Source organism: Ambystoma mexicanum, chromosome 1p (assembly GCF_040938575.1).
Source record: "Ambystoma mexicanum isolate Mex_15411 chromosome 1p, UKY_AmexF1_1, whole genome shotgun sequence".
Taxonomy (NCBI): Eukaryota; Metazoa; Chordata; class Amphibia; order Caudata; family Ambystomatidae; genus Ambystoma; species Ambystoma mexicanum.
In genome coordinates, this window is record NC_090921.1 from 1,128,529,576 (window position 1) to 1,128,545,919 (window position 16,344).

The following is a 16,344-nucleotide window of genomic DNA, read 5'->3' on the forward strand; positions in this document are numbered from 1 at the left end:
GTCTTCCCTTTCAGGATTGTCGGTGTGATGTCTCTGTGATGTTGCTTTAGCAGGTAAGGTCTTCTTTCTCTCCAATTCTCTCTTAGCAGGTGACCCAGGATGCTGACAGGCGTGGCTGAAGTCCAGAAGCAGGAGCTGACACGGTGAGCGTCCAGCTGCGAGGAGCAGAACAACGCGAAGCGTGAGTTGTTGATTGGGTGTGGTTTAAATAGCTTTGGGTAGAAGTTCCAGGTATGTATCCTTCCCCGACCACACCCAGGGAAAGTAGTCCCACAGGTAAAGTAGTTCCATTCAGGCCTCAAGAGGGCCTGGATGTAGCAGCATGGTCTGCATCAGGTAAGTGCACATTAAAACACTTGAACACATGTCTAGCTTTATGAGCCTGGCGCCTAAGGCGCCAGGACAGGGGTCCAACATGAGCCTGGCGCCTAAGGCGCCAGGACTGTGTCCAAAGGGCCCCAGCTTGGGCCCGCTGGCACTTCCCTGGGGGAAATGGAGCCTGCCTCTGGGGTTGCTGGGTCGGACCTGGCTCCTTGGAGGTAGGCATCATGACAAATAGTCATTGAATCACAAGACTGTCTGGATAGGCAACAAGTGAGGTGTAGTGAAGGAGATCAAGGCATGGTCTGACTATTCCACCACCTCAGAGATAAAACAGGACAGGCATATTATAGCCAAACAGCCAGTTTAGTGTCCGGCTCTTAATATGTGTGCTCAGAGTGGTTAAGTTTGCATAAAACCCAAATCTTAAAGCACTTTCAAGAAAAAAGATGCTGGTGAATTTTTAGTGTCATTAAAATCCATATTAAAGTCTCCCAAAATTGTAAGAGACTATAACATCAATGGTAGTACATAATTAAGGAAATTATTACAGAAGGCAGTGTCATGTTTCGGAGAGCTATATAGCATGATTACCGGAGTAGATATTATTTGTTCTCTGGACAACCTAATATTCAAAAACTCACAGTTGGAAATTACGAAATTTGAAGATGAACATATATTGATATCTTATACATAAAGGCCACACTACCTTCTATTCTATTTGAAGTCATGTTAGAATAATTTGGTGGTAGGGCAGATATAAAAAATGAAACGGACAACTCTTTAAACCAAGAGCCAGAAATAGCTAACACGTCCAAATTATGATCCAAGATTAAGTCATGGATTTCAATAGCATAATCTGTCAATGAACATACATTCAATGAACCCTCGTTCCATGAAATTCTGCGAGAACTTCAACAGAGGGCTTCGGTGGATTTTTTAGTGATTGGCCAGAGATCCCACAGATTGGGAAATCCGTCACAAGATGTTTGCCTTTTGAGGGCAACTAATACAGTTTCCATGAATCTATTGTTGAATGTCGTTTCTGAATGACACCAAATTAGCTTAATAATGGGAACACTTCCTTGGACATCTTCAAATGAATTATAGATGGCCCTATTATTAATTTTCTCACCAAGAGACACACAATAGAAAGTGAGGACTGCAACGAAGGGACGCCTGGTGGCAGATTTGAGTTTTTCTATAAATCTTGCCTAGATTAGATTTTTTCATTTGCCATAGAAAATTGCTCAAAACTCTTAAATCGTACTACAAAATTGGTCATAAAACTGTGCATTTGAATGTATGTGGTTTACCTAAATTGAAAGAGTGCTTCTTTGCTGCGTTACGCTGAAAGTAGCAGCCCGCTTCATTTTTGGCTTTCCCTTTTCAATTGGAGCACTGCACTGGGCGCTCTAAAGTCGCCTTTGTTGTAGTTCTTTCGAACTACCCTACCCAGCATCCCTAGGGCGTTAAGGCCTCGGCGATGCGTTGGGGGAGGCACTGGCTTGTGTCAGGATACATTGAAAGATTCCTGCTTCACTGCACTTGGCACGGTATGTGTTTTACTGCAATTTGAATGTATGATTTACTGTGCGCAGATGTCCTTGATATTCGCTTGAAAATACTTGAAAACTTGTTTTCAAATCTTGCCTAGATTCGATTTAGTATCTGCCAATAAAAACTGCTCAAAACGGTTTATAATCAAACTAGATATACTCACTGCAAATCTGCTCATAAAACTGTGTATTTGAATGTATGTGGATTACTTAAACTGAAAGTGTGCTTCTTTGCTGTGTTACGCTGAAACTAGCAGAGAGACGACCACTGCTTCATTTTCAGCTTTCCCTTTTCAATTGAAGCACTGTACTATGCGCTCTTAGGTCGTCTGTGCTGTAGTTCTTTCACCAATAGTCCTGTTTTCCTGTCAGCATCTAATATCCAGTTAAGTATTGAAGAGCTGAGACCAGCCACCATTAATATGTTGTACTTGTTGACAGATGAAACCAGAGCTGCAGAGGCACTGGTCTTCTCACCACTAAAAATCCCTAACATGGAAGAACCATTTTGTAATCGCTCTACATGTGATTCATAGGAAGCAGTGGTCTAAGTGTACGAAAAGAAGTAGTGGATCTATGTTCCCTACTGGCCTGCAGCACTCCCCACAAACCCCATCGCCGCGCCCCCTCCTATGCACAATAAAAAAAACCAAAACACATGTGCCTGCTGTTTAGAGAAACGTTCAGTGCAGTGCACTGAAAGTGCAAGTACCAACCTCCTCCTACACTTATTTTAAAACGAAACCATTCCGGAACGGTTTCTTTTTAAAATAAAAGTATAGGAACGGTAAAACTTAATTAAAAGAAGTAGAGGAGCACCGCTCCCGACCGCTCCTGCCCACTTCGACCACTGATAGGAAGGAATTCCTATTACTACCATTGTAGACACTGAGGTCTGTCAACCTGTTAACATCGATCTTAATCGGACACCCCCTTGTACATCCTAGATATCCCCTTCTTCACTTCCCAAAATGGTGCTTTTAAATACACGCTCCTTAGTACAGCATGGAGCAAAGGTACCTTGTAACATCCAACCTTGACATATTGGGTATTACTTAGACTTGGTTTAGTGACATAACCAACATGGCTGCCTCATTGGCAGTGCCACAGGATTAAACCATTTTTCGGGCAGATCGAGTACACCAGGTGGGGTAGGGAGGAGTGGCACCCCCGATTAAGGAGCACTGGGACTGTCACGCAGTGGAACATAATGGCCTAGATGGCTGTGAAAGCCTGCTCACTAAAATAAATAAAACCCTAATCACTATCCTAATTATCTATAGACCTCCTGAAGGATATGCCCTTACTCGAGGAGCAATTTGTTGTTCTTAATGGTCTGACTTATCCCAAGTCATACATTATTTATTATTTTATTATTTATTGATGTAGTTGATTTCCAACCTTTCAATATCATTACAATGAATGTCATATACTGTGTCAATTATTACACAATAGGTTTGACAATTGTCAGTGCTGTTGTGCAATAGTTAAGTGTAGTAAACATATTTGGTACATTAAAATAACAGAAAGAAGAAGACATCTAACATTCCTATCATCATCCGATAGCTCTTAAAATAAGATGTATCACGGTTTATAAAATCAATTTATAGATATAATAGACATAAAAAAAAATCACATGTGAGAGCAGTATAAAACACTCTTGTCAGTACATTTGTGCCCATAGCACAATTCGGGTTTAACATTCGGGTAATAAACGCTCTGCATCAAGGTTTAGAGAGTCTAAAAAGTGCATTGTGGCAAAGATTACAGAATTTCATTCTCCACCCGTGATACTTGTCCACAGCATATCACCGGACACAAGTTGAAAGTCCTGGTATAAATGTTGTAAATAATGTTTTCTCTTAGAGAGTAGGGATCAGGAAAGAAAATGAGTTTTGCAGATTCCTGCTCAAGAGCATTCTTATAGAATCTGCATGCTCCGAGTAGGTACCTAATTTTTTTTCTTCCTACAATTTCTCTCGTGGACCACAACTTAAATCTGAACATGATTCTGTACTTGGAGCTTGGAAATTTGATTAAATATGGTTCAGGTTTCTTAGAAGTCTTGATACAGTAATCTGCCCCATTAAAAACTTTCTATCTCTTGCACTGCTGTCGCATCAAGATCCAATCATGTAACCATAGTTTTTTCTTTGCACGATTGAGATTGGTTAACAAAAGTTCTAATGACAATCCTGCTTGCAGCATAGTGTCTGCGATGGGTTTTTGCCATGGAATCATGTCTCTCAGGATAGCAGTCTTAAAATATACTGCTAGTGTCGAGGGCAATGATCCTTCTACTTTATCTGTTAACATTTTCCATGTGCAGACCGCCTTTAGTGATAATAAGCCCAACAAATGCTGAACTAGGGTCCTAGGTCCAAAATTGGCCTTCCAGTTGCGCCCAGAAATTTTTGTCCTGATACAGGCTAGTCTCAGAACCATATGTTAAAACTGGTACCACTTTGTCTGTAAAACTTTAAAAGAGGTTCTAAGGTAAACTTCCTGTACTTCCTATGAATTGGTGTCTGTTAGGGAGAATTCTCAGAAATGTGCTAAATCCTCTCTACCTTAGAGACCCCCAGCTCTTTTGCTGGACTCTAGGACCTTTTCATTTTTTTCCTGGAGAGAGAGCGACCCTTTTTCCCACTCTCCCATGTATTTTAATGTGATTGTAACACTGTTTCTTTTGGTTTTTGGAGTCTGACAAACACCATAGGCATCTTTTCACATTGTGACACACAGCACCTTCAGTGCAGTGGCACAGTGAAGTCTTTCAGATTTCCCAAAGGTTTAAATACCATCTCTCGGTTAAACTACTGTTTCCAAGAGCAGTAAAGTGAAATTGACTTTACTTACATTTGTAACTTTCTAGACCCAGTGCACACTATCTTACAATAGGTATCCCCCATTTGTCTAGTTTCTCATGTAACATTTTTATGTTACCCTTTCCTCAATGAATGGCTGGAGGCAGTGGTTTACTTTTTACTACCGTGGTGTGTCTTTACCGTGAGCTGCGTTCGCAGCTGCAGTAAAGCACCCTTAGGTGCCATTTCTGTCAAAATGGCCTTGGTCTTCCTTTTTCAACATTTCTTTGTGGGAAGGTCCTTCTTGAGATTTACTCTGTGCTCCAAACCAGGCTTGGTCCCTTTGCCTTTGGCGGGATTCACGAGTGAAGCCCGCCTCTGGCTCCAGGGTGTCTGGTGGAAGTGCGGGAGGTACCCGAAACTCCCTGTGCTTTATCTCCTAGGCGACAGGAATGCACTCTTAGGTGATTGGCCGGCTGGCTGTAAAGACAGCCACCCTGCTGGGTGACTGACAACTAGGCTGGAATGAATGGGAGAAACTTACATAAAAGGCAAGACTTTTTGGCTTGGAAGGCAGAGTCGACCACTGGACGAAGGAATCCGAAGAAGAACTTGAAGGGGAGGCCTGCTGCAACTCCTGGATCGTTGGTTTGCCCAGTGAAGCCCTGCTGCTGTGCTGAAACTCCAAATTTATATCGACAGAGAAGCCCCTACAAGGACGACTTCTCCCCTTGAGTTAGTGGGACCAATCAACTTCAAAGTAAGCTACCTGGACATCCTCTCGAAGCTGGTTGCAATACCACTGTAGTTGCTGTTGGAACCGAAGAGCGAGGAAGAGGAAAAACAGTGTGCGTTGCTTTTAAGCTGGCCAAGAGCTCCAGGAAGATCCTCCAGGCTCCCAAGAAGCATGACTGACCGAGCCTGAGCCACCTCAACAGAGTGCTGGACCCCAGATGCAAGGAAAGCCCATCTCGACAGACAGGAACCGCAGTGGTGCTATTTGCGGAAGATGCAAGGAGCTGAAACACTGAATTGCCACTTGTTTGAAGATTGTCGGTGACCGTCCCATTGCAGTGCAGTAGTCCCCAGAAGTCCTCCCGCTTGTCCCCACGACTGAGGCACAGGAACACCAGGATCTGCAGAGCTGCACAGGAACAGAAGTCACCTGCTGCTTTTCTTCTAACTAAAAGGTACTGTAATGTCTGAGAGAACTTACCCCTCACTGTAGAGTTGCTTGCATCTTCTACTACTCACAAATCTAACATCTTGTGGCCCTACATTGATTCTCCTTTTCCTTCCAAGACTTCTAAAACATTGTACAAATACATTTCTTACTTACCTGCAAGAAGTGCTTCAGCTCACATAGACTTTTGCCCCTTGGTTTAGCCTGTTTTACTGAATGACTCTTATGGATCGGTCCTAAAGTATTTGCCTGCTTAAGAATATTTGTGATCTCTTGTTTGTTCTAATAACCTTTTATTTGACACTCGTCTCAGTACTATTCAAAATGCCAACAGTAATATATCAATGTCCACAGTGTCCTAGCTATTGAAGTCACCTGAGGGTGTAGGAAGTGTCTGTGCATCATCCCCAATGGATGTTTGCTGATTTGGAAACTAAGAGTGTATTTTGAAGGTATTTGTGTGTTGCTATTATATTGCTCCCTTCTGTAGTAGGTATATTGAAATGACCAGTAAATAAATTAATCTTTTTTTTATCAAGAAACCTTGTGTAGAAGTGTTTATTTGGATACTTGTCATTGTAAATGTTTGTGTAAATTCACTACAGCTCACATTGACCCCTCTTGATATAAGCCTGGCTGCTCTACCACACTAACAACCTGTGTAGTTCAGACTTATACCAAAGGTTGGGTCCTATAGCCAGGAGGTTAAGGTTATTGTAGTGCACCCAAAGGGTACTACCCCAAATCCTTACCCAACAGTGTTGCTTGAGCGGCAGACATTTGTTTTTCTATGTTTTTCCAAGGTGTACAGTTGGTCTGCTTTGTCATTATTGTGTTGAGACCAAGGTAACAATATTCATTCACATATTCGACTTTGCTGCCATGTAGGTGCCACCTATAGTTACATTTTTTAACTTGTTGTTTCGTTCCACAAACCAAGACTTTGGTCTTGTTTAAGTTAATTATGAATTGGCTCGCAGTGACATATAGTTCTAAGACGGAGAGCAGGTTTTGTAAGCCTCTAGGGGTTTTTGAAAGTAAAATCAAATCATCAGCATATAGCATCCAAGGTAAAGTCTTGAGGCCGATTTTCGGGGGGGATCGGAAACAACTGATTTTAAATGATGTCCAATGTCAAGTATAAAATAATTAAACAAGGAAGCCGCTAATATGCACCCTTGCTTTAACCCACGATCGAGAGTCGTTGGAATAGCCTCTGATAAATGACCATTGATCGAGAGTCGTATTTGGACAGAGGTATTTGTGTGTAGTTGCGAAATCAAATCGCATAAGTAAGGAGGACAATTTTCCCCTCATCATTTTTGCAAAGATTAGATCTCTGGATACAGAATCGAAGGCAGCTTTAAAATTAACAAAGGCCATAAATACTGGTTGTTTATTTTGTTTCCCCTGGTAGCTCTTAATGGCCCATATTGCAAATAGGTTAGCTGCAGTTCCCACTCACGGACCAAAGCCTGTCTGATGCATGTCAAATACTCTATCCTCTTTGACCCACATGGAGAAATCTTTTAACAGCAGTCTATCAAACCTTTTCCCTGCGATATCAAATAGAGCGATCGGGCGATAATTTTCAGGTCGCCCTCGATCTCCCTTTTTGAATATGGGTACTATTACTGATTTACTCCAAGTCGGCGGAATTTGCCAAAGTCTGAGACCTGATTGAAGATGGCAGAGGCCCACTCTTCACAATGGTCCTTTAACATTTGATTGGTAAGACCATCAAGACCAGGGGCACACAAGGTGATTAGTATTAGTATCTGAAGCAATATGTCATCTTTATAAAACGCCATATTGTCACCAGTAACCTATGGGCTTACGATCTTGAAATTATTATTTGCCTGATCAGCGTGTTAATCTCGAAAGTGTTGAACCCAAGTGTCTTTAGGAATAAAATTGATTTGAGTAGGGGATTGGGTTGTTTGATTTGCTGCATTTAACAATCTCTATATCTGAGCACTATTCTTAGTAGCCATGGTTGTGAGCATTACTTCTTTTTGATAGATGGTTGCTTGATGAAATTTTAACCAATTCTTAGATTTCATTTTGAGCTTTTGAATGGTTTGGAGCTTTTCACTCAAGGTTTTACCATTTGTCAATGTGATGTTTCTTCGCAATTCAGATTTTTCACAGATATTTCGTGATCAAATGTGCGTTTGTGCTTGAATAATGGTTTTCGATTTCGAGACGGACGCACAATGAAAAGATGTTTGGCTGCTACACAGTGACTGTTTGATTTCAAGAGATCACTGCTCAGAATGTTAGAATCGACACATAGGCAGTGTACAAAATGTACTAGCTGATCGGCCACCCATCGAAAGCGATTGTGACTACTTAGTAATTCAAGTGCAGGAGTGTAGCATTCAGAAGTCTGGAATTTGTTAGGCCATGGCCAAGTATTTGTCAAGAGCTCATGGTCACTATGAACCGGGCTAACAACCAGAAAATCTTGAATGAGATTCAACATCCCATATTGAACAAAAATATAGTCAATGATGGTCCCCTGATCTCCCCTCCTCCACGTTGGCTTGGGAGTAATATCTCATTTGAGAGCACCGGTTAGCATAATGAATTGTCGCTCCTCTATCAAATTTAACCACAATTGACTGGAGTTGTTTTTAACTTGTGGGCCCTTGAAACAGTATAAATTCAAATCACTGGCTATAATTACGAAAGTGGCAATATTATCTTGGGCAATTAATTGCAACATTTGCTCTAAATGGCAGAGGAAGGTAGATTCCAGTATGCCATCATGATTCCATTATAAGTTAAAAATTGCAAGAGTGGCCACTGATGTTTTAACTAAGTGCAATAATAAGCTTGGAGCAGCCCATGGTTATACAGAGAAACCACAGGGTGCTTTAACAGCTACCATTAGACCCGCACAAGTTCTACCACGGGTAGCAGTTTTAGGTGGCAAAAAAGTCAAGGTATATCCAGGCCAAACTGGGGGTGTGGGGTCAGCCACCCTTGTTGCAGCAAGATTATGTCAAATTCATTAAGAGGGTTATGTTCAGTGATCAGTAAATGATTGATCCCTCTCGTGCTCCAACTGGCCAGCCTACAGAGGGTCAGATTGGTAGGCATCAGAGTGGTTTGTTATATATCACACTAAAGTATTACATCTTGTGCATGCCTGGATTGCCACAGAGAGTCTATGTCATTTGTTTGCGCAAATGTGACTCATAGGTGGGAATCAAGGGCACTGTAATCCTCAATTCAGGTTCAGCGAGGATCATGTTCGAAGGGGGGGGCATGCGTGTGTTGTATAGGCTTCCCCTCTCCTCCTTGAAGATGGTCCTGCTTTAATAAAAAAGCCATATTAAAAATAGGGCAGTTTTTGCTTGCCAGATCGTGTTTAGTACTATCCCGGATTCAATCCATATTCGAGCTTGCATAAGGACTTGCTCATGAAGAAACTTTACTTGGGAGATATCTAAAGATGTCAAGTCTTCTAAAATTGGAATGTCTCCAAAGAGGTTCCATATGCTAGATGTATTTAATGTATAGATCTGATAATGGCCATCTCTGCATGTAGCAGTAAAGAATGTTGAATTTTAGTTAAGAGCCCCAGATTGATCATGATTCGTCAAGAGTGACTTTGATAGCAGGTCAGAGCTATTGTATTTATTTACTGCATGCTTATTCCATTTGTTGCACATTATATTATCAGGTCAGTCAAGCACAGTAGGAGCCACTTTTTCTAAATTAATTTGCACGGTTAGTGGGCTGACGTTTATAGCAGATTAATTTCTTCTCTGTTCGAGAGTGAAGAAGGTGGGGTCCAGCCTGGGAAATGCCTTACTAGACTTCACATTTGAACTACATTCTGTTATTGCATTTATATTTGGGGTAATTTCATTGGCAATAAGCTTTTCTCTTTCCTTTTTCAGAGTAGATATGTGTTCTACTTCTCAAATTAACTCGTTAAGTGGTTCATGTTCAATGGGAGGCCCTAAATGCTTTCTCTGCGAGGTAAGTAATCTCTCCTTGCTGTATACTTGTTTCATTTTAGCCATTTTTGTATATTTTTGAGTGATTGAATTTCTGGCTTTGATTGACTGCTTACCTGGCATAGAAAGGGATTGAATACATTTCCGAGAGCGTTTGAGTTGATTTTGGTAGCGCCTTTTGATTTTTCATTTTTTTATCAATATCGTTGGGGTAGGTAGAGTTTTTGATTTATTAAAGATATTAAAAGTCATACAAAAAGCCTTGTCACTATGAGAAACAACATTCACAGCAGGATCTTGTGTCAGTAGTTGTGGCTATAGTAGTGGGCCTTAGAGTAGAGTGATTAGGCGCCAATGGCAGATTTAGCTTTTCTGTTGTATCTGACTGTCAAGATTATTGAATTATTTAACGTAGAAGTTGGTGTTCCCAAGGCTCCGCCTTCCGGAGCATTGAAGGCTGCTCCGAGTTGTGTGTCATATGTTAGAAGTGCAGGGGTCATGTGTTTTTCATTTACAACACGCTCCATTTCCTTTACGCCACTTAGCAGAGGAACTTTGGCAGCAGAGTCATTTTCAGGAGTTTGACAACATTTTGGCAAAGTCATCAACATTTCATTATTTTTTGCTAACTTCCCGACTAATATTTCATGTTACCAGAGCTGTAGTCATTGCTCCTAGAGTGGTTTCTAATAGGGGAGGAGAAGTTGGTCTAGGAAAAGAACCTCCGCCTTGTGTTGGGTTCGTAAAGGGGCAAAGTCGTGGAAGATGCAGTAGAGCACATGATAGGAGATTGAGATAAAATCAAGAGGGGCAGAGGCACGTGAGGGAAATTCACATTGCTTGAAATGGATACATTTGGTTGCTCCATGGGTCTAACCTCAGCGGTCAATATATATTTGGTCTTTTCAGTTTCCCCAGCAACATTTGGCATCTGTAATGATTGATCACATAATTCAGTGTCGTCATAGTGTAATACCTGTGCAATTGTTGTGCCGTGACTACTTTGGAGTACTGATAGCAGGAAAGGCGCTGCATTAGTGGCATTGTACAAGTTGAGGAGCGAGTTATCCGAGTGGTTGCAGTACAAGGTATAGGTTTGTCCTGCCTAACCAATGATAATTCGGGGAGCTCTAGTCCCGTAGAAATTAAGATGGCATTTGACAACAGTGATTTCAAGACACATGCTATTTGTACCGTTAGCGCATCAGTAATGTCAAACAGTACATCACCAGGGATTTCAGCTGGTTGGCTTTCCCCTGTGCGCAATCCACTATCGCTCAAAATGGATAAAGCAGAAGTTTTTCCCGATAAGGCTATGCAGAAGTCACGTATGTCAGACGTGAGCGTCTGTGGTTGCCTTCGGGAACGGACTGCGAGAGGGGTTGAGTTCGATTTGGAGTTGGTTTTCTTTAAGTGAGGTGAGAAATTTTAGAGTCGGCTGATCCAGCTATTGGCATCGCAGTCAGCCTTTATTGTGTAGCGGTAGCTCCTGCTCAGTGTTTATATACTGTTAACAATGAATCCTCGCTTAGAACGGCAAGTCGCACTAAAATAGATACAAATCACAAGTATACAATATGACAAGAGCAATAAACAGAGGCCCACGCGATCTCACCCGCCACCTCCAAAACTGCACTCGCTGATGCACTCTTTCGAATGCGTGCCAGCAAATGCGTGCAACCAGCCGTTTTTGTAGGCGGGGAGGGCCTGTAGCAAGCAGTTCCATGTGACTTGCAGCAAAATCAATGTTGAAAATAAAAAAGAATCCACACCATAAATGGTGCAACACTGAAGCACTGTAATGGTAGAGGAGAGTAGTTTAAGAAGCGTTCTTTTTCACATTACAAACAGGATCCCACACAGGTACCAGCTGTCAGGAGGTCCTTTGCACAAAACTGCACTCGCTGATGCACTCGTTCAAATGCACGCCTCCAGCTGGTTTTGTAGGGGGGGAGGGGGCGTGGCAAGCAGTTCCACGTGACTTACAGCAAAGTTCTATTACATGGTACCCTAACATTATTTGTGCTGGTCTAAGGGTATTTATGCACAAATTGGTGAACATTCCCTGTTCTTTTTCATTTAATAACTGGCATTTCCATCTTGGAAAGTCTGTGGTGCATAACAAACATGAGCCAATGTTATCCTCGGGCAATAAGTCAAAGGTCTGCACATAGAGGGTATTTCGGTCCCAAAGATAACCCCAAGACAGGTCATAGGACTCTCAGGGCAGCCCAGCAGTTGCACTAACCAACCTCCCTCTAGCCCCCGCATAGGTGAGTGACGACCTCACCATCAGGGAAGGTTGCGTTTTGCGTCTGGCAGGGCCATTTTAGCAGGAGAGCACTGCAGCCATAAAAATGGAACAAACCTCCACAGAAGAATATGATGAAGAAAAGAAGCCCATGATGTTCCAGTGAAGAGCCTGTAACAGTGGAACCCTTGGAGCAGAAGCCGGTATGGTGACAGCTCCACAGCCAGGTACCAAGGAGAGCAACTGACTATCCTGACTGCAGAGGTTCAGACCTGGATGCCTACCAGAGTTCAGAGGGACACCCTGAAGAGCAGACAGTTGAATGGCTACTCAGCAACAGATTCAGCAATGGTGACCATTTGGCCCAAAAGTAACCAGTCACGGTTCAGAAGGCATGCCCCTAGATGCTTTACTTGACAATTCAATTGATAGACTGCCGCGTCAGCAGGATAAGAGGACCTGGCAGATAGTTTGAGGATAAGCAGCAATATAAAATGCTGAGAAGTGAAGAGCCATACAAAAGGTCCAGAACATCGCCAGTTCTCACTGGATCAAGAGACATCTGCAGTGAACACAGCTCCTTCTTGTTACTAGAGAGGCAGAGCTTTGTCATCAGATTTTCATAGTCCAAAAAGAGGTTTTTGCAGGGCTTCCATGGTCGTCCAGTGGCCAGTCTTTCTTGGATGTGCCAGGATTGAATCCCGGAGGGGAACCTGTGCTGCTCACCAGACACAATCCTTTGCAGACATTCTCCTGGGCAAACTCAGGAGTGTGCGAATTCCAACGGAATTCCTGACAGGCAGCCCCTGCACATCATGCTGGGTAATAACACATTCCATTCTGAGCTATTGACCATAGCTGAACATAGCTCACTTCAAGGTAATTCCTGGTCTTCATCCAAACTAATACAAGAGAGAAGACACTGAGAAGTTGCTTGGTAACTGGATTTCACTAGAGGATCCATTTTGGAAGGCCCCAGGAAGAAAAAGGCTTCCTGAGAGATAACATGGATACAACCTGTGGAGCAACTATTTTAAAGTAAACAGCAACCAAACAGAACCAGTACAATTGTCTGGGTCAGGACACTGATCAAGGGAAACCAAGGGTCCCCTTGGAGGTTGCCACACACCTTTGGAGTCCATAAGGATCCGCAAACGCCCACATAAACATAAGGGTTGAGTCCCCAGTGAGACCTGGTTAGGTTTCACTGGGAAAAAACAGCCATGACAACCCTGAAAAAAAGCAAACCATTGGAGTACTCTCCCAAAAAGTGTGTGTTAGGCAAGATTTGGAGCAGTACCCTTTGGGGGCACTAATGTGAGCAGTAGAGTAGTTACACAGAATTCACAGTGACAAGTATCCAAATAAACACTTACACTCAAGGTTTCTTGATTAAACAATTAATCATGTATTTAACAGTCAGTTTGAATAAGCCTTCTTTAGAAGGGAGCGATATTATAGCAACACAAAAATATCCCCAAAATACACACTCTTAGTTTCTCTAAATCAGCAAATACCCATTGGGGATGGCACACAGACACTTCCTACTCCCTCAGGTGACTTAAATAGCTAGGACACTGTGGACATTAATACATTACTGGTACATTTAGAAAAATACTGAGAGGAGTGTCAAAGAAAAGGGTTACTAGAATAAAACAAGAGATCACACAAAAGGCAAGTACTTTTTGAACCCCCTCCCATGCAATGCAAAGAAAGCTAACCCCTTCCTGGAAGGAAGGCCAAACACAAATTCAGAGGGAAGAAGAGTCATTCAGGAAGCCAGGCCAGGCCAATGTCAATTGGGCAAAAGTCAGGTAGATTGGAGCACTTCTTACACGTAGGTAAAAGTCTTGCACAATGTTTTAGAAGTCTTTGTAGAAAAGAAGAATCAAAGTAGGGCCACAAGCTGTTTAGGCTTGTGAGGTAGAGGTAAAGAAGCGGTTAGCAACTCTATAGAAGCAAACAAGACAAGTCTCAACTGAGAACCAGTAAGGCTACACAACAAGAGGTAAGTTATCTTGGACTGTACAGTACCTTTGGTTAGAAGAAATGGTTTCAGCTGGCTTCTGTTCCTGTGCAGCTCTGCAGATCCTGTTGTGCCTGGGCCTCAGTCGTGGGGACAAGAGGGAGGACGTCTGGAGGACTCCGGCACTGCACTGGGGCAGTCAGCAGCAGCAAAGGGCAAACTTTAATTCAGTGGCACTTCGTGGTTTCAGCTCCTCGTGTCTATAGCAAATAGCACCACTGCGGTTCTTAGCTGTCGAGATGGGCTTTCCTTGCATCTGGGGTCCAGCACTCTGTTAGGGTGGCTCAGGCTCGGTCAGTCCTGCTTCCTGGAAGTCCGAAGGATCTTCCTGGAGCTCTTGCCCAACTTAAAAGCGATTCACTCCAATCTGGTGTTCCTCTCCCTGGCACTTCGGTTCCTGCAGCAGCAAGGAAGTACAGCCAGCTCCAAGGGGATGTCCAGCCGAGTTCACTTTGGAGTTGATTGGTCCCACCAACTCAAGGGGAGAAGTCGTCCTTGCAGGGCTTCTCTAGTCAAGGCGAATTCGGAGCTTCAGCTCAGCGCAGAGTAAATCTCAAGAAGGACCTTTAAACAAAGAAATGGCAAAAAAAGAAGACCAGGCCATTTTGACAAAAATGGCACCTTTGGGTGCTTTACTGCAGCTGCAAAAGCAGCCTGTGGTTAAAGCACACCTTGGCAGTTGAAAGTAAACCACTGCCACCAGCCATTATTCGTAGAAAGGGTAACAAAAATGTTACATGAGAAACTAGACAAAGGGGATACTAAGTAACCCCTCCAGCACCCTATTGTAAAATAGTGTGTGCTTGGTCTAGAAAGTTACAAATTAAGTAAAGTCAATTTCACTTTACTGCTCTTGGAAACAGTTATCCATGAGAAAGGTATTTAAACCTTTGGTAAATCTGAAAGACTCCCCTGTGCCACTGCACTAAAAGTGCTGTGTGCCACAATGTAAAAGATGATGCCTATGGAGTTTGTCAGACTCCACAACCAAAAGAAACACAGAGTTCAAATCACAGAAAAAATACATGAGAGAGTGGGCAAAAGGGTCTCACTCTCTCCATGTTAAAAATTAAAGGTCCTCAAAACAGCAAAGTTGCTGGGGGTCTCTAAGGTAGAGAGGAATTAGCACATTTCTGAGAAATCTCCCCAACAGTGTGTAAAAGAGGACTTTGCAACTTATAAAAAGAATCACCAACACAGGTGAAGATACCCTTCTAGGTTAATCAAACAATTGCCTGATGTTACAAACACAAGAAATCATTCACTCTACCCTTCTTAACTTTGAAAGCTTAATACTGTTATGCTAAGGGTTAAACATGGGAGTAATCAGGAATGAAGTTTTATAGAAATAGAATTGCATTAACACACCAGACATTCGATTTAGGACAAACATGTTTTTAAAACTAAGTTTGAATTACATTTCTTACCATATTGACTGGCATCAAAACATGTTATTGGAGAGCCAAGGACTTCCACAAAATATCCCATGCTCCTCAAGTGCTGGTACATGTCTCGAAAGTTAGTGTGGATGTGGTCTCCATGCCTGAAGAAAATTAAAACAGTATCCTGTTATTCAGAGAATAGTTATTTCTCCACTTAGGTTTACAGACCCCATATAACATCCTTGGTATTGACTAAACTTGGAAAGCATTGATATACACAAGTAAGACCAAGGTACTCCTAGTAACTTTTCCCTTTCGTCCCTCACGTGTCCTAGAATATCTGTGCCATTGCATTCAGTGTGGCGAAGCCCCCCAACCCAAAGCAACAAGAGTAGTTTGCATGGTTGTGGTTATGTGACAACACCTACTTCACACTACACGAGTTCGAGAAGGTGTGCAGGTAGAGAGAAGAGGTCACTGGAGAAGGTGGAGTCCTGAACACAGCACAGTGTAATCTGTTAGTGAGCCACTGTGGAGGCGGACCATGGAAATCGTTTTGGATATGAAAAGACGGCAAATGATGGCTCATGTCAAACATAAACCCTGAGAAAGGGGAGAGGATGAAGAAAGACAAACCAAATTATTGCTGAGACTAAGCTGTCGAATGAGCTTCCACGGAACAGGTAAAAGCAATGATGTGGTTGCTGTGGCAGCCTCTCATGCAGTGTGTTTGCTTGGGAGAAAATTACCTGCAAAGGCAGAGAAATGCTGCAGATGAGATGAGTAAAAGGGCAGTATAGCAAAGAGAATGGCAAAGAGAAAATCAGCTGAGAAAATTCAAATT

At 42.6% G+C, this 16,344-nt stretch overlaps 1 protein-coding gene across 3 annotated transcripts in view; it reads right to left on the reverse strand.

Annotated features, from left to right (window-relative positions):
• Positions 1-16,344, reverse strand: part of MBTPS1 (membrane bound transcription factor peptidase, site 1) — a 1,184,166-nt gene that overhangs the window by 198,252 nt on the left and 969,570 nt on the right. For all 3 annotated transcript variants that reach the window (XM_069604782.1, XM_069604783.1, XM_069604784.1), the window contains one exon: positions 15,546-15,661. In XM_069604782.1, coding sequence (XP_069460883.1) covers positions 15,546-15,661 — 116 coding nt within the window. The remainder of the gene's footprint in view (positions 1-15,545; positions 15,662-16,344) is intronic.